The sequence below is a fragment of the Notothenia rossii genome, assembly GCF_949606895.1.
Source record: "Notothenia rossii genome assembly, chromosome: 10".
Lineage (NCBI taxonomy): Eukaryota > Metazoa > Chordata > Actinopteri > Perciformes > Nototheniidae > Notothenia > Notothenia rossii.
The window spans coordinates 6,254,949-6,274,474 of record NC_136908.1 but is presented as its reverse complement, the minus strand read 5'-3'; the positions used below and the strand labels follow the sequence as shown (position 1 = coordinate 6,274,474).

Genomic DNA, 19,526 nt, shown 5'->3' with positions numbered 1-19,526 from the left:
TGTAGTATATGAGATTATTCTGTCATAAACATTTATTATTTTCTGCAATAATATAAAATCCCATCAGCTTTTTGTAGAGGGTGCCCCTTGTGATGCTAAATTCTGGGTCGGCCTTCAAAAATAGGTCAAAACATTCTAAAAACCATTGACTCCCAGCCAAGGGAACCAGATTTGGGACTCGTTCCTGCATGATTTATTGACGTTTCCTTCGACATGAGTTAGAGAGTCATCCGTCACTGTCACATGTAAAGTGCGCATGCAGCCGAGGGAGTACAGTGTATTGATAAGGGTGCATTTAAGGGTCAAACAGGGAATCAGTAGAGCTTATCGGCCTCTCATAAAACGGCTAACTAGATGTGACACGGCTTGTAAAGAGCCTCGTGCAGATTAAGAGCGTCGAGCCCTCGATCAATGGATCATCAAGACTCTCCAATTAAGGAGGCGGCTCCATCCTACAGGCGCTGTTTGCTGGTAATGATAAAAAAGTCCATTAAAGTTGCTAATTAAATGATAAGCGTAAATTAAAATACAGGTCAATAGAGTGAACTCTGGGTTTTTTAACAGCTATATCTGCTGATTGCAATGGGATGGGGGGGGCGTGGAAGTGGCCACTCAGTCAGAGGAGCAAGACGCCCTCCTTATCGTCTCGTCGTGCTCATAGTGTATCTCTTTGTGGCCATTAGAAGCTTTTATGTGGCCATTTTGGATCTCCATGCTCATTTTTGAGAACTTTTGAAATAGTTTGTGAACTTTTTTAAGGTCATTTTTTCTCTTTTTTGCATTTTTTGTGATTAGATTAAGTCTCTGTTGTCTTTTTTTTGCATGTTTTACTGGCCATTGTTTTTGCTGTTATGGTCATTCTGTATCTCGTTGTGTGATCTTTTATAATTTGACGGTTGTTTTTAGTCTCTTTAAAGTCATTTTGCATCTCGATGTTCATTTTTTACTCCTTTTGTGGTCGTTTTCTCTGTGACTTCACATTACATGCCACTTGTTAGACGCTTTTATCCAAAGCGACTTCCATACATTCAATACTGTGGGCAATCCCCACAGGAGCAAGTTGGGGTGAAGTGTCTTGTCCAAGGACACAGCGGAATGTTGACTGCAGTGGGATTCGAACCAGTGCCCCTGTGATCTATATCTACGCCGGGATCCGGACTCGAGGCTGATCCTCTTGCTGTGGTCCTGTGTCCTGGATCCTCTATCCTGAGTTCTGGATTAAGTCGTGGACTTCGGGTCGTGGCTGAACCTGTCTCTGTGGTCCTGCCTGGGTCTCATCGTGCTGCCTCCCTGAAGGCTCCCACAGGATTGCTGACATCCTCGTGGATTCATCTTCTTATTATAGACACATGCATTTCCAAACATTTGGTCTACCTATGTTGTAAATGTATTATCTTTTCGATTTACAAACGGCATCTATTGCACGTCTGACCGTCCTGGGAGAGGGATCCCTCCTCTGTTGCTCTCCCTGAGGTTTCTCCCATTTTTCATTTTAAACTTTTTTTTTTTTTTTTTCTCTGGAAGTTTTTCCTTGTACGATGTGAGGGTCTAAGGACAGAGGGTCTAAGGACAGAGGGTGTCGTGTTGTCATACTGATATTCTGCACAAACTGTGCTGTTGTATTTACTGTATAGTGTCCTTACTGTAAAGTAATCATTATACGTACAGCACTTTGGCTCGACCAAAAATCGTTTTAAAAATGTGCTATATAAATAAAACTTGATTTGATTTGATCCGAAGATCAGCGCACTAACCACTGAGCCACAACCTCCCCGCATATCTTTTATTTTGAATCTCTTTGTGGTCATTTTCTTATTTAACTATTGTCACTTTGAGTATAATTGCGGTGGTTTTCAGTCCCTTGTGTCGATTCAAGTCTTTTTTTTAAATGTTATGGCAATTTTTTATGTCTTTTTAGATTCTTTTTGTTTGTTGTGTTTCTATGGCAATTTATTGGTCTATTTGCGGTATTTCTGCTTCCTTGGGGGATCGTTTTGAGTCTTTGCGTCATGTTGGATCCCTTGTCCTTAGTAGTTCTGCATCTCTTTGTCATGATTTTTGAAATTCTTGCATCTTTTGAAGACCCAGTAGGCTAGTAAGCGAACGATCCATCACCTCTATAGCCTCTCAGTGAGAAGAAATCTACCAGAAAAACATGGCTGTTAAGCAACAACATATTTTATTTACTTTCCTGTTTTTATACACTATTTAGAAAATAAAACACATTGAATAAATACAAATTTAGAAAGCGACAGATGTCCAACACGCGGTTATTTCTTACGCAGCTCCTGAAGCAGACCCTCACACACTGCCATGAAACACAAAGACTGGGCATGCAGAAGCTGAAGACACAGAGGGGATGGACTGGCACATTGAGAAGACGTCGAGAACATCTAGAAACACCCGGGGGACGGGAGGAAAGAAAACATCTATATACACGGAAAATAAATAAATAAAGAGAAATTAGGTCCAATACAACTCTACTGTACACAAATGTCCGTCAGATCTCACCCTCAGTTCACCTTCAGCCCCACCCACCATAAGGTCAAATATAGCACAGTACGACAGATTGCACCATTTACAGTGTTACAAACAAACACAAAACAGCAGTTACTGTGTTTTCCTTCAGTGTTTGTTCGCAGTAAGGCAGGAAACAGCTGAGCTCTTTGAATCCTGACGTGGTACTCGTGTAGAAAATGGCTCCCAGTGTCACTGGTTCTGAGAGATGTGAAGCGGCACGACAGGACGAGGGTGGGGGCAGCGGAAAGGGTGTCACTCAGAAGTATGATACAAGATGTCCAGCGAGGTTTTTCTGTCAGTCTTTATGGTGGACAGCGTTTCTTCCAGGCGTGGAGGAGCAGATCGTCTCCTGGAGGAGGAGCGGGGGGGAGGGAACGTCGCTATCTGACCTCCAGGCAGTCCAGGTACTCCTGGGCCAGCTCGTAGCAGAACCTGTACTGCTCCTGCAACAAAAACACACAAAGACAAAGGTTATTTTCTATTTAGGGAAGGCAAGTTTATTTATATAGCACCTTTCAACACAAAGCAATTCAAAGACATTAAGAGCATTAAGAAACATATTATATAATGGCATTTAAAAACACTCATTTAAAAGCACATATGATAAAACATGAATAACAAAGGTACATTAATTAAAGTCACAGTGTCGTGTGAGATACACACATCTGAAAGGTTTAGCTCTGACTCTCAATCGTTGCTAACTTTTTAGCAGAAATAGTTTTCTATGACCTCACTTTCTTTCTACTTTATTTTGTAACGTATCTTTTCGTTATTTCAAGTGTTCAATGCTAAACGAACCCCCCTTTGGAAAATGTTAAGACACATCATTTGTGTTAAATAGCACTAACATTGTTTATACTGTATATTCTTCATGTTAGTATAATTGTTTTTATAATTTATTTTATTTGACATCTTACTCTTTGTATTTATATAAATATCTCTATTTGATTATATTTTATTGGACATTAACTTTTGACTAAATTGTATTTAATATTTCTTAATATTTAATATTAATATATATTTTATAATTTGATACACTTACTTTAACTTCTTATGTTAAAAAAAACTTTTATTTAAATGTATCTTTTATTAAACATTCTTATTATATTTGATCTTGAATGTAAATTAATTTAACATTTTCTGGAAGTTGGCCTTTCTTACGTTCTCAGTTTCTTACGTCCCTGACATTCCCTCTCTAAAATCAGCATTGTAAAAGATAGGAAATGTTGCATTAATTAAGATTTGAGACCCCGGCTGCCTCACCATCGTCTCCACCATGTTGGGCTTGGAGTTCCTCAGCGTTTTGGCGGAGAAGAAGACGTCCACCATGCTGTGGTGACGGATCATATCCAGCAGCATCGTGCAGGCGCAGAACGTCCCGCTGCGACCGCCACCATTTCTGCTCAGACAGGAAACACAAACACAGAAGACGTGAGTGACCTGATAGAGACTTGGAGAAATGTCACAGGGAGCACAGATCAGGCATGCTGTCAGGAAGAGGCCAACTGGAAGACTTTGAGATGAATATCTGAGTGAAGTACTCATTAAAATACAGGAGCGGGGACTTAATCAGGTTTGAGAGTTCTGACTCCGCCCTGACCTCCTGAGATCAAAGAGCCCGACACCGAGACGAGGGGCAAATCTAAAGTAAAGATACCAACACTGAGAACGTTTTCAGAGGTGGTGAATACCATTAAATAAGAGCTACAGAAGAAACATCTATCAAAGAGGACGTATATTGTGCTGCAGCACCTCTTTTCACCCTCTGTCTGAAACCAGAGCCCAGTCTGCTCTGATTGGTTAGTTGGCTGGCTATGTTGTGATAGGTCAACCTCTAAGAGATGTCCCGCCCCTTAGCCTATCACGTACAATGTGTTGGAGCGCTAACCAAGCGGAATGAGTCCTAAACCTAGTAATGAGTCAGCATTTAACACTTCCTGTCCCCTAGTCTACAACTCAATGATTTTTGGAGCATGTTTTTGGTTGTTAGCCTGAAATAAGTTATGTGGTTAACAGAAGCTGAAGAGATTGTAATTCTACGACAAAAGACAAAAAATACTTCTGTAAATACCTCACTGGTGGATTTAAAAATGGTGGTTGCTAACAAGTGTCTAAATGAGAAGACTAAACGTCATCACACCCAACATTAGCCGCCTTTAGCTTAGCGGTGGTGACATGAAGTCATGTGACCGTGCTGTAGTTCCTTTAAAGACCAACATTAGCCGCCTTTAGCTTAGCGGTGGTGAAGTGAAGTCATGTGACCGTGCTGTAGTTCCTTTATAGCCCAACATTAGCCACCTTTAGCTTAGCGGTGGTGACGTGAAGTCATGTGACCGTGCTGTAGTTCCTTTATAGCCTAACATTAGCCGCCTTTAGCTTAGCGGTGGTGACGTGAAGTCATGTGACCGTGCTGTAGTTCCTTTATAGCCCAACATTAGCCACCTTTAGCTTAGCGGTGGTGATGTGAAGTCATGTGACCGTGCTGTAGTTCCTTTATAGCCCAACGTTAGCCACCTTTAGCTTAGCGGTGGTGATGTGAAGTCATGTGACCGTGCTGTAGTTCCTTTATAGCCCAACATTAGCCGCCTTTAGCTTAGCGGTGGCGACGTGAAGTCATGTGACCGTGCTGTAGTTCCTTATAGCCTAACGTTAGCTTTTTACTTCAGAAATCATAAAGTGATGTTAATATGTGGAGATCATCCTGCTGATGAAAGCGTGTAAGTATCATAAACGTTGCAATAATCCAAAAAAACATGTACAAACAAAATGGTTGGCCGACAAAAATACGTCATCTCTGCTCCACTCTGTACAGCTACACATGTGTTGCAGATGAGTAGTAAGACTCACAGGCAGTGTACGATGGTTCGTCCGTCCTCACACTCCATCTGCCAGTTGTGCACCTGGGCCAGCAGGCTGAGGAAGGCCTTCTTGGAGTCGGGGACTTCGCGGTACGGAGACCAGCGCAGGAACTGAAAGTGACGCACCAGCAGCTGGCCCTCCTGCAGCTGCACACGCACCGGAAGGAGAGGGGATTTTTAGTTTCCAACATGAAAAATCAGATATGCATTAAAACCTCTGAGCATACATCATTCAGACTCTCTCAGGCTCTCAGCCTGAGGGGGTTCTGTCAACACTCTCCAACTGTGGAGCTCCTGCTCTCACTTCTGATTGGCTGGGAAAGTTTCCACCACATTAAAGTTGGACTTGAAATATATAAAAAGTATCACTGTTTTTGTGAATAGGGGAAAAGTCTGTATCTGAGAGTTGAAGCATGAGCAGAAATCAGTCGTTAAAGCTATCCAAAATGCTCTTTTGAAATACCAAATACAAAGGGTCTTCTTTCTGTCAGTCTTGTAATGTGTTTCTAACTGTGATTTCGAAACGATTTTCAATATTAATAATAACAACAGCATTCATTGATTTTATGACGGGTCATGTAAAAAGAATATACAGTAGACGTGGGATTTGCTGTAATTACTTCTGGTTGTCTTATTTCCTTCTTTAAGTGTACAAAATACTTATTACTGCATTTGCCTATTTGATTTTCTTTCCTTTACTTCTTATGCTGTATGTTGCATTTTTGTAGAAGCCTGGGATTTAAAGTCACGAACAATTACGTAGTAGTTGTTATGATAATAAAGCATCTGAATCTTTGGAAACAGGGACTATTGAAAACTCTACAGGTACCTTTATTTGAAGGAACATGAGAACTATCTTGGCTGACTGAAAGCCCACCTGTTTGGCCTGCAGCTTGGTCAATGAAATCTAATACATTAATAAATGAATAGGTCATATTTTATACACAACCATCGTATTGAAACAAATATTCCTGCAGGTTTCTCACTGTTTGTATCTTCACGGTTGATTGAACTTGATGTGAGGAAATGCTTCGTTACACAACATTACATTTCATGGCCAGCATTGGATGATTGAATTCCCTGCTCATAATTTAATCAGGGCATGTGAGTGATCTTATAGATGATCCAAAGAAACACAGCTTTCACAATTTTAAAGCTCACCGAAAAATCATTACAAAAAGGGAAGCTTTCAAAACACAAATATACGAATGACAGTACACTAATGTCATGTATATTAATATAATATAAAGTGATGTCATGTACTGCTGCATCTACTGGACCGTGGAGTACCTTCTTGGGTAAGAGGCTATCGGTGTCTCGCTCTGTGGTTTCTGTGTCCGCGTCCTGATCCTGCAGAGAGCATTGTGGGAAAGTTTCTGACTTGTTGTCCAATTGTTTGGGGGTCGGGTGTAGGAGGGGAGCTAATGTTTGGGTGAGGAGGCGTAACACTAGGAGGAGTTGGTCCACTAAAGGAGAAGTAGTGGCTGAAAGCATCTACTGAGGTGAGAGGACGGGAGTTACACTACTCTACACACTCAACACACACTCACACACACACACACACACACACAGTCACAACCTACACACACTCACAACCAACACACAACCTACACACTCACAACCAACACACACTCACAACCAACACACACTGACAACCAACACACACTAACAACCAACACACACTCACAACCAACACACAACCTACACACTCACAACCAACACACACTCACAACCAACACACACTCACAACCAACACACACTCACAACCAACACACACTCACAACCAACACACACTAACAACCAACACACTCACAACCAACACACACTAACAACCAACACACACTAACAACCAACACACACTCACAACCAACACACACTCACAACCTACACACACTAACAACCAACACACACTAACAACCAACACACTCACAACCAACACACACACACAACCAACACACACTAACAACCAACACACTAACAACCAACACACTCACAACCAACACACACACACAACCAACACACACTGACAACCAACACACACACACAACCAACACACACTAACAACCAACACACTCACAACCAACACACACACACAACCAACACACACTGACAACCAACACACACTGACAACCAACACACACTCACAACCAACACACTCACAACCAACACACACTGACAACCAACACACACTCACAACCAACACACTCACAACCAACACACACTCACAACCAACACACACACAACCAACACACTAACAACCAACACACACTGACAACCAACACACACTCACAACCAACACACTCACAACCAACACACACTGACAACCAACACACACTCACAACCAACACACTCACAACCAACACACACTCACAACCAACACACACTCACAACCAACACACTCACAACCAACACACACACAACCAACACACTAACAACCAACACACACTCACAACCAACACACACTCACAACCAACACACACTAACAACCAACACACACTAACAACCAACACACACTCACAACCAACACACACTCACAACCAACACACTCACAACCAACACACACACAACCAACACACTAACAACCAACACACACTCACAACCAACACACACTCACAACCAACACACACTAACAACCAACACACACTAACAACCAACACACACTCACAACCAACACACACTCACAACCAACACACACACAACCAACACACTAACAACCAGCACACACTCACAACCAACACACACTCACAACCAACACACTCACAACCAACACACACACAACCAACACACTAACAACCAACACACACTAACAACCAGCACACACACACAACCAACACACACTAACAACCAACACACACTAACAACCAACACACACTCACAACCAACACACACTAACAACCAACACACACTCACAACCAACACACACTCACAACCAACACACTCACAACCAACACACACACAACCAACACACTAACAACCAGCACACACACACAACCAACACACACTAACAACCAACACACACTAACAACCAACACACACTCACAACCAACACACACTAACAACCAACACACACTCACAACCAACACACACTCACAACCAACACACTCACAACCAACACACACACAACCAACACACTAACAACCAACACACACTCACAACCAACACACACACACAACCAACACACTAACAACCAACACACACACAACCAACACACACTAACAACCAACACACACTAACAACCAACACACACTCACAACCAACACACACTAACAACCAACACACACTAACAACCAACACACTCACAACCAACACACACTAACAACCAACACACTCACAACCAACACACACTAACAACCAACACACTCACAACCAACACACTCACAACCAACACACACACAACCAACACACTAACAACCAGCACACACTCACAACCAACACACACTCACAACCAACACACTCACAACCAACACACACACACAACCAACACACACTCACAACCAACACACTCACAACCAGCACACACTCACAACCAACACACTCACAACCAACACACTCACAACCAGCACACACTCACAACCAACACACACTCACAACCAACACACACTCACAACCAACACACTCACAACCAGCACACACTCACAACCAGCACACACTCACAACCAACACACACTCACAACCAACACACACACACAACCAACACACTAACAACCAACACACACTCACAACCAACACACACACAACCAACACACACTCACAACCAACACACTCACAACCAACACACACTCACAACCAACACACTCACAACCAACACACTAACAACCAACACACACTCACAACCAACACACTCACAACCAACACACACTCACAACCAACACACTCACAACCAACACACTAACAACCAACACACACTCACAACCAACACACACTCACAACCAACACACTCACAACCAACACACACACAACCAACACACTAACAACCAACACACACTCACAACCAACACACACTCACAACCAACACACACTAACAACCAACACACACTAACAACCAACACACACTCACAACCAACACACACTCACAACCAACACACTCACAACCAACACACACACAACCAACACACTAACAACCAGCACACACTCACAACCAACACACACTCACAACCAACACACTCACAACCAACACACACACAACCAACACACTAACAACCAACACACACTAACAACCAGCACACACACACAACCAACACACACTAACAACCAACACACACTAACAACCAACACACACTCACAACCAACACACACTAACAACCAACACACACTCACAACCAACACACACTCACAACCAACACACTCACAACCAACACACACACAACCAACACACTAACAACCAACACACACTCACAACCAACACACACTCACAACCAACACACTCACAACCAACACACACACAACCAACACACTAACAACCAACACACACTCACAACCAACACACACACACAACCAACACACTAACAACCAACACACACACAACCAACACACACTAACAACCAACACACACTAACAACCAACACACACTCACAACCAACACACACTAACAACCAACACACACTAACAACCAACACACTCACAACCAACACACACTAACAACCAACACACTCACAACCAACACACACTAACAACCAACACACTCACAACCAACACACTCACAACCAACACACACACAACCAACACACTAACAACCAGCACACACTCACAACCAACACACACTCACAACCAACACACTCACAACCAACACACACACACAACCAACACACTAACAACCAACACACACTCACAACCAACACACACACAACCAACACACACTCACAACCAACACACTCACAACCAACACACACTCACAACCAACACACTCACAACCAACACACTAACAACCAACACACACTCACAACCAACACACACACAACCAACACACACTCACAACCAACACACTCACAACCTACACACTCACAACCAACACACTCAAAACCAACACACTCACAACCAACACACTCACAACCAACACACTCACAACCAACACACTCACAACCAACACACACTAACAACCTACACACACTCACAACCAACACACACTCACAACCAACACACTCAAAACCAACACACTCACAACCAACACACTCACAACCAACACACTCACAACCAACACACACTCACAACCAACACACTCACAACCTACACACTCACAACCAACACACTCAAAACCAACACACTCACAACCAACACACTCACAACCAACACACTCACAACCAACACACTCACAACCAACACACACTAACAACCTACACACACTCACAACCAACACACACTCACAACCAACACACACTCACAACCAACACACACACAACCAACACACTAACAACCAGCACACACTCACAACCAACACACACTCACAACCAACACACACTCACAACCAACACACACACAACCAACACACACTCACAACCAACACACACTCACAACCAACACACACTAACAACCAACACACACTAACAACCAACACACACTCACAACCAACACACACTCACAACCAACACACACTCACAACCAACACACTCACAACCAACACACTAACAACCAACACACACACAACCAACACACACTCACAACCAACACACACTCACAACCAACACACACTAACAACCAACACACACTAACAACCAACACACACTCACAACCAACACACACTCACAACCAACACACTCACAACCAACACACTAACAACCAACACACACACAACCAACACACTCACAACCAACACACACACAACCAACACACACTCACAACCAACACACACTAACAACCTACACATACTAACAACCAACACACACTCACAACCAACACACACTCACAACCAACACACACACAACCAACACACTAACAACCAGCACACACTCACAACCAACACACACTCACAACCAACACACACTAACAACCAACACACACTCACAACCAACACACACTCACAACCAACACACTCACAACCAACACACACTCACAACCAACACACACTCACAACCAACACACTCACAACCAACACACTAACAACCAACACACACACAACCAACACACTCACAACCAACACACACACAACCTACACACACTCACAACCAACACACACTAACAACCTACACATACTAACAACCAACACACACTCACAACCAACACACACTCACAACCAACACACACTCACAGCCAACACACACACAACCAACACACTAACAACCAGCACACACTCACAACCAACACACACTCACAACCAACACACACTCACAACCAACACACACACAACCAACACACTAACAACCAGCACACACTCACAACCAACACACACTCACAACCAACACACACTAACAACCAACACACACTAACAACCAACACACACTCACAACCAACACACACTCACAACCAACACACTCACAACCAACACACTAACAACCAACACACACACAACCAACACACTCACAACCAACACACACACAACCAACACACACTCACAACCAACACACACTAACAACCTACACATACTAACAACCAACACACACTCACAACCAACACACACTCACAACCAACACACACACAACCAACACACTAACAACCAGCACACACTCACAACCAACACACACTCACAACCAACACACACTAACAACCAACACACACTCACAACCAACACACACTCACAACCAACACACTCACAACCAACACACACTCACAACCAACACACACTCACAACCAACACACTCACAACCAACACACTAACAACCAACACACACACAACCAACACACTCACAACCAACACACACACAACCTACACACACTCACAACCAACACACACTAACAACCTACACATACTAACAACCAACACACACTCACAACCAACACACACTCACAACCAACACACACACAACCAACACACACTCACAACCAACACACACTGACAACCAACACTCACAACCTACACACACTCACAACCAACACACACTCACAACCAACACACACACAACCAACACACACTCACAACCAACACACACTCACAACCAACACACACTAACAACCAACACACACTAACAACAAACACACACTCACAACCAACACACACTAACAACCAACACACACTGACAACCAACACACACTAACAACAAACACACACTAACAACCAACACACACTCACAACCTACACATACTAACAACCAACACACACTCACAACCAACACACACTCACAACCAACACACACTCACAACCAACACACACACAACCAACACACACTCACAACCAACACACACTGACAACCAACACTCACAACCTACACACACTCACAACCAACACACACTCACAACCAACACACACACAACCAACACACACTCACAACCAACACACACTCACAACCAACACACACTAACAACCAACACACACTAACAACAAACACACACTCACAACCAACACACACTAACAACCAACACACACTGACAACCAACACACACTAACAACAAACACACACTCACAACCAACACACACTCAGCAGCACAAACACATCTGGAAATATATGTTATGGATTAAGTCAAAATCAAGACTACATTATTTTCAGTCTTTTTCAGAGAATTTGAATCATGATTATTAAAAGAGTCATAGGGTGTTATGTTACTGAAATATATATTTTTTTAGATTGTAATCATTTCGAGGTTGATTATTTGAAGATACTAAATCCTTATTTTTAAGAAACGTAAACGATGTTGAGACACTCAGTTATTTACTTGAGATTCTAGGTAGTCTTTCAGGGAAGTTTGTTATTTTTAGGAGATATTTTTATGATTTTCTTTTGAAAGTTTCTTAGTATTTAAAAGATACCAAGTCATTATTTTGAGATAGTTAGTCAGTATTCTGAGATATTGATTCCTTATATTGATATACAAAAGTCATTATTACAGATACTGAGTCATATTTTGAGATACTTAGTAATCATGTGAGCTACTAAGTCTTTAAATTAAGAAGTTTGGTACTCTATGTTACCAATAACATTAATATACAGTTGCTTTATTATGATGTAAATGATTCCTCCAGCTGCGAACCATACATGCCGGCAGACTCGGGTCACCGTTGGGAATCATTACATTCTTATCAGGCTTCATTAACGCTCGTGGAAATATGAAATTGATTCAGATCCAGGAAATGCCGCCCACAGCAACTCAGAGCGGGAACAGTTCTGTAAGGCGGTCATTACGGGGAAGAGAACACCCGACAGGCTGACCAGGAGCCCGACGCGAAGCTTCGGCCAAACTGCATACAGTTAAATCGACCGGACTTCTTTGTGCAGATGTGAGCGTCCTTAACAACGGTTGATAAGTCCTTGACAGCGGTCTGTCTGTTCTGGGTTAACAACGTGTCACGTGTTCTGAATTGACCAATCAGAATCGAGTATTCAACTAAGCCATGTAATAACAACTGTTAATGTCCATTAGCCAATATATCAAATAACATGTCATTTGATATAAGAAAATTAAACATTTGAACAGCAGTTTTTGTCTCAAACTGACATGTGAAGTCGAGTTAAAGTGAGGCTTTTACATTGTTACACTTAAGCCTTAATGTTTGTACTGTGAAGGCAGCAATTACAGCTTTTATTTAATTAAATTTGGGACAATGTGGAGACATTCAAACCGTTTTATTAGGAAAAATAAGTTTGATTGCCCTCAAGAAAATGTTACGCTATTTTGGAAATGTTTGGATTTTAGCATATTGTACATGAGAGCGTCTGATTTGTTAATCTGGATAGCTGAAATGTTGTTTTACTGGTATCTTGACGAGATGTGGCTCCTGATTAAACCGATGTATTCAAGTATCTCTAATTGAATCTGTATTTCATCTTCATTATGTGTTCTTCACGTACCCTGGTGATGTTCTGGACCCGGAAAAGTCGGATGATCACGTCGTCGTCAGCCGTTCTGGTCAGCAGCTCCACGGTCATCGGACCAAACTGCTGCAACCCGGGCTCAGGCCAATACTGCAGACAGGGCTGAGGAGAGAGGAGAGAGGAGAGAGGAGAGAGGAGAGAGGCTTTCAACGTCACTTTATTCAACTTAAAGAGTACAAACAACCCAACCAGTCAGACAAACACAGCTTTAGGAATCAGATCCATCGCCCCCGACAGCACACAAAGGGCTTAACGTCTGCAAATTGTCCATAAAAAGTTCAACCGTGTGTAAACATCCTTCTTCTTGGCAAAGGACTTATGACCAAAGATACATACAATAAAGGAGAGAGGAGAGGAGAGGATAAGGAGAGAGGAGTGATAACAGGAATCAGGATAGGAGGGAAGAAAAAGGAAGGAAATGATGGGATGATATAGAGAGGAGGAGATTAGGAGATAAGGAGAGGAGAAGGGATAGGAGGAGGGGATAGGAGAGGGGAGACAGTAAGTAGAGAAAAAGGAATGATAAGAAAGGAAGGAGATTAAAAAGGAGAGAGGATATTAGGAGAGAAAGGAAACAAGTAGAGAAGAGAGGAAAGAGCAAGTAGAGGAAAGGAGAAGAGGGAATAAGAGATATGAGAAAGTAGAACAAGGAAACAGAAAAGGAGAGAGGAGAGGAAAGGAAATGAAGTAGATGAGAAAGAAGAATAGGAAAAAGGAAGGAAAGAGAGGTAAAAGTCAGGATTAAAGAAGGTAAGTAGAGAGGAAAGAAGGAAGGAAAGGAAGGAAAACAGGAAGTAGAAGATGACAGGAAAGGAGATGATAAGAAGGAAAGAGGGGGAGAATAATTGGAATAGGAGAGGATGCCAAGAAAAGAGAGGAAGGACACGAGAAAGCAGAATAGGAAAATATTTGAGGAGAGAAGAAAGGGATAGGAAGGAAAAGGTTAGTACAGAATAGAGGAAGGATAAGAGGAGGAGAGGAAAGACAGGAGGGAAAGAAAGAAGAAGAAGGGAAAGGAAATGAGAGAGGAGAGGAAATAGAGGAAGGAAAGGAAGGGAAGGAAAGAAGAGAGAAAGTAGAGAAGGTCCTTCTCCCTTGTTGCTGGCGGCGTTAGAAACCCCTGAGTCAGCAGCTCTGATGCTAACTACACCTGAGTATTGACAGCAGACACAATTAGCCTAAATGACAACGATTATCCACAAAGAGCTGCGGTAAATTAAAGAAGCTAAAAAAAACACACAAGCTGGAACAATTCTTCCCATGAGCGCCGCCCGCCTGCAGGGAAGTGTCCATGAGCGGGAACTCATTAGCATTAGCACGTTATAAACGAATGGAGGAGAGCTATATGCCTCTGCCAGAGATACATAGGAAGCCCCAGAGGTGGGACGTACGCATATATATATAAAAAAGGCAAGGTCTCCTGTCAATGCGATTTAAAGACAAGCCCCCCCCCAGCCAATAGGATTGAAAGGGGGGTCGAGGGGAAGTGATAAAGGCATTTCACACTGACAGAAGGGCACCAACAGGTGACTTTGGTCACGAAGGGAGATAAATATTTATACATTCAGACAGGAGACAGGCAGCTCTGACTCACGGGGGCAAACTGTCAGTGTGTGTGTGTGTGTGTGTGTGTGTGTGTGTGTGTGTGTGTGTGTGTGTGTGTGTGTGTGTGTGTGTGTGTGTGTGTGTGTGTGTGTGTGTGTGTGTGTGTGTGTGTGTGTGTGTGTGTGTGGGTGTTGGTGTGGGTGTGAGCTGTTAGTCCACTGGCAGCGAGAAGAAGAAGACGGAGGAGGAAGGACAGACTGCAGCTGACAGGCTGCGGGAATTCAACATGACAGAGGGGTGATAGGGAGGCGGCAGAACTAACCTCTAGTGTGTGTGTGTGTGTGTGGGGGGGGGGGGGGGTAGATAAGGAGGTGGTAATGTCGTGCTGTTTGTGTAAATTAAGCTGGTGAATGTGTGGTCTGTAGCTATTTAAATGCCGGACATGTGATGACCTGTGCTCGCTGTCTTCTCTGAAGGAAAGATATTGATTTGATATAAATGGCATTTTGTCACAGCAAGTCTCCTCGTGTTACACCATGACATAATGTACGGCAGCCCAGAGATAAAAAAAGCATCAACGATACAAATATTGAATTATTATTTCAAAATCACGAGTGAGACTTAGGATTTGGAGTTGGTTTCTCATTCTGATAAGATGGTTAGTCATTATTTTAAAGATATTAAGTCACCATTTTTGAAAAACATAGTCCTAATTTTAAAATACTTGGAGATTATTTTAGAATAATAAATCATAATTTTGAGATTCCAGGTCATTGTTTATAAAACCAAGTCGTTAATTTGAGATCAACATTGAGAAACAATAAGTAATAATCAACAGCAGTGGTAGTTTTAGTTCGCTAGCCCTATCGGAGTCATGTGTAACTGGTAAGAATTCAAATCCAGTTGAGAGATACTTTTAAAGGGCTTACTAATAACGTCACCATGTGTGAGACCTCCAGCCTCTGTTCTTACCCAGGCGGAGTTGGACTGGTTGAGCTGGTTGAGCATCACCACCGAGGTGCAGCCGTAGTCGTACAGCAGCCTCCAGAAGTCCGTGGTGGTGCCGGGGAGGGGGTGCGGCGTCACCACGAAGGCGGCCGGTCGCAGGAAGCTGTCGGCCAGCGCTGCGTTGATGTAGTTGCTGCCCTCGCCCTCCGCGGTCACCAGGAAGGCCAGAGATCGGTCCGGCGGCAGGACGTCCATACTGCGGTTCTTCTCTCGGTTCCTCGGCATCAGAGAGATGGAGCACTCCTCCACGTCCAGGTGGGGGGTCACCGAGTTCAGAGTCTGAGGAGGAGGGGAGATCATTAAGAAGGGTTCAGTTTCATTGTCATGTGTGCATAGCTACAGTGTAGTTATGACAACGAAAATCTTAGGTCACAAGCACCTCCAACAGTGCAACACAACAAAACAGTTCAAATAGTACAGGTAAATAAAATAAAATGGAATAGAATAGAAACATGTGGACATGTGGTGCAGGAATGAGTCTGTAACCTGAAATGAGAGTTTTAGCACTTTGGTTAGATCAGTTGGAGGTTAATGTTTTTTGAACGTGTTTTTGGTTCTTATCCTGAAATATGGTCTGTGGTTAACTAAAGCTGAAGAGTGTCGGTCATAAAACCTCCTTTCCCTCAGGATGAATAAGGACTTACAAATGTGTGGGAAATCTATCCGAAGAACAAGTACATGTTACAAGTACTTGAAGTGGTTACCTGTTACAAATACCTTGGTATCTGGCTTGATGATTGTCTTACTTTTAAACTTCAGGTTAAAAGGCTGAGGGTTAGGCTAGGTTTATTTTTCAGAAACAAGTCCTGTTTCTCGCTTGAGGCCAGGAAAAGGCTCTGTGACCTTTTGACCTGTGCTGGAGTATGGTGATTTGTTGTATATGAATGCACCTGCCTATTGCCTGATCAAGTTAGATGCCGCCTATCACAGCGCACTGAGATTTGTCACTAACTGTAAAGCACTTACTCATCACTGTACCCTGTATGCCAAGGCAGGTCTGCCATCACTTACTGTAAAGAGGCTCAGCCATTGGTACACGTTTATGTATAAAGCCATGCTGGGTAAACTCCCGTATTACATCTGCTCACTGATAACACAGAGAGTTGCAAGCAGCTATTGTCTGAGATCTCATGATGTAGTCTTGTTAGATGTGCCAAGAGCAACGACTGTCTTAGGTAAGACAGCTTTTATGTGCGCAGCTCCAATTGCTTGGAACAGTCTTCAGCAAGAATTGAAACTGAGCAATCTCATGTTTTTAAAGCTAGGCTAAAGGAAATGCTCGTTGATACTATGGGCACCTGTACATGTCTATAACTATGTAAATGTATCCTGTGAATATAATGTATGATGTCCTTTATTGTTTTATGTTTCATGTGGAACCTATATGCTGCAGGTCTCCCTTGAAAAAGAGATCTATGATCTCAAGGGACCGATCTGATTAAATAAAGGTTTGAAATGAAATGAAATGAAATGTACTAAAAGGTAGAAACATTGCCTTTCATTTTGAGTTTTATTGGACATTTTACTCTTCCTTTTTATCGTTATTAAAATATTGTTATTATATATTTCTTTAATATTTTTTATTAATATTTTCCTAAAAAGTCTTTTTTCGCTTGCATTATTATTATTATAAGTAGGTATTTTATTTTAATTAATATTATTATTATTATTAGGGTTATTCTAATATTTTTTTTATTATTATTATAATTATACAGTTTTTAATTTCTATCTTTCCATTTTTTTTTTTTCCCTTTGTATGTTTAGACTTTGTGGATATAGCTGTGAAATAGGATAACTGTAGGTGAGACTATGCTCTTTTAGTCTGCAGAAACTAAAAAAAAGGAAAGTTGATGGCGTGTTTGAAACTTTGATTCTAGATGGAGAGATAAAATAAAAGGCTGAGAAAAGAGACGTTGATAAGAGGAGACAGACGCAGCGGAACAGAAATGGGATCAAAGAGAGATGGACAGAGAAGATGAAAATACTGTCAATACATGATGAGCACAACTATCTCCAAATCATATCTGAGAAACTTTCAAAACACATTAATTATCAGACAAAATCCCCTCAAGGCTTATTGGATGAAAACACGTTCAGCCCAATGTCATACATTATGAATAAGCACATTATAAAGCAATGGGAATTGAAATGAACTGATCATCTAAAGCTTCAGTTTGTGAATGGCTCCTGTTGGTTTCAATAAATGCATTTCATATATTGCATCTCGACTACACTTTGCAATTATAAGAGGCTGTCTTTGTGAGGGAGGGTAATTGTCCTGTGGGTGGAAAGAAACATTTTAATTACTCTGGCAAAAAGTCAACCAATCAATGACATGATTAGAACTGGCTGTAAGTGGGGAAACATTACATACTGTATCATGATACGAGAGGTGGGGGAGGGTAACCATAAGGTCTTTCTGGACTTAAAGGTGGGCTAGGTCATTTTGGAGAAACCAGTTTGAGTGCGCTAGAATTAGAAAATACACGGCCGGAAACAATCTGCCATTTCCTCACAGAGCCCCTCCTCCAACACACACGAACGCGCACATGACCAATGAAGGCACGAGATAAGTTTGTGCACAGATGGAAGGCTGACAGGCAGGTAGGCCATCCAGTTACTTTAGCCGGGCCGGCTC

General features: G+C 42.3%; 1 protein-coding gene across 5 annotated transcripts in view; it reads right to left on the bottom strand.

Annotated features, from left to right (window-relative positions):
• Positions 1-2,158: 2,158 nt before the first annotated feature.
• ptprua (protein tyrosine phosphatase receptor type Ua) overlaps positions 2,159-19,526 on the bottom strand; it is a 268,605-nt gene continuing 251,237 nt past the window's right edge. For all 5 annotated transcript variants that reach the window (XM_079654672.1, XM_079654673.1, XM_079654674.1 and 2 more), the window contains 3 exons: positions 5,368-5,525; positions 3,784-3,919; positions 2,159-2,963 (listed from right to left, as the gene is read on the bottom strand). In XM_079654672.1, the coding sequence (XP_079510798.1) occupies positions 2,901-2,963; positions 3,784-3,919; positions 5,368-5,525 (357 nt within the window). In that variant the 3' untranslated portion in view covers positions 2,159-2,900. The remainder of the gene's footprint in view (positions 2,964-3,783; positions 3,920-5,367; positions 5,526-19,526) is intronic.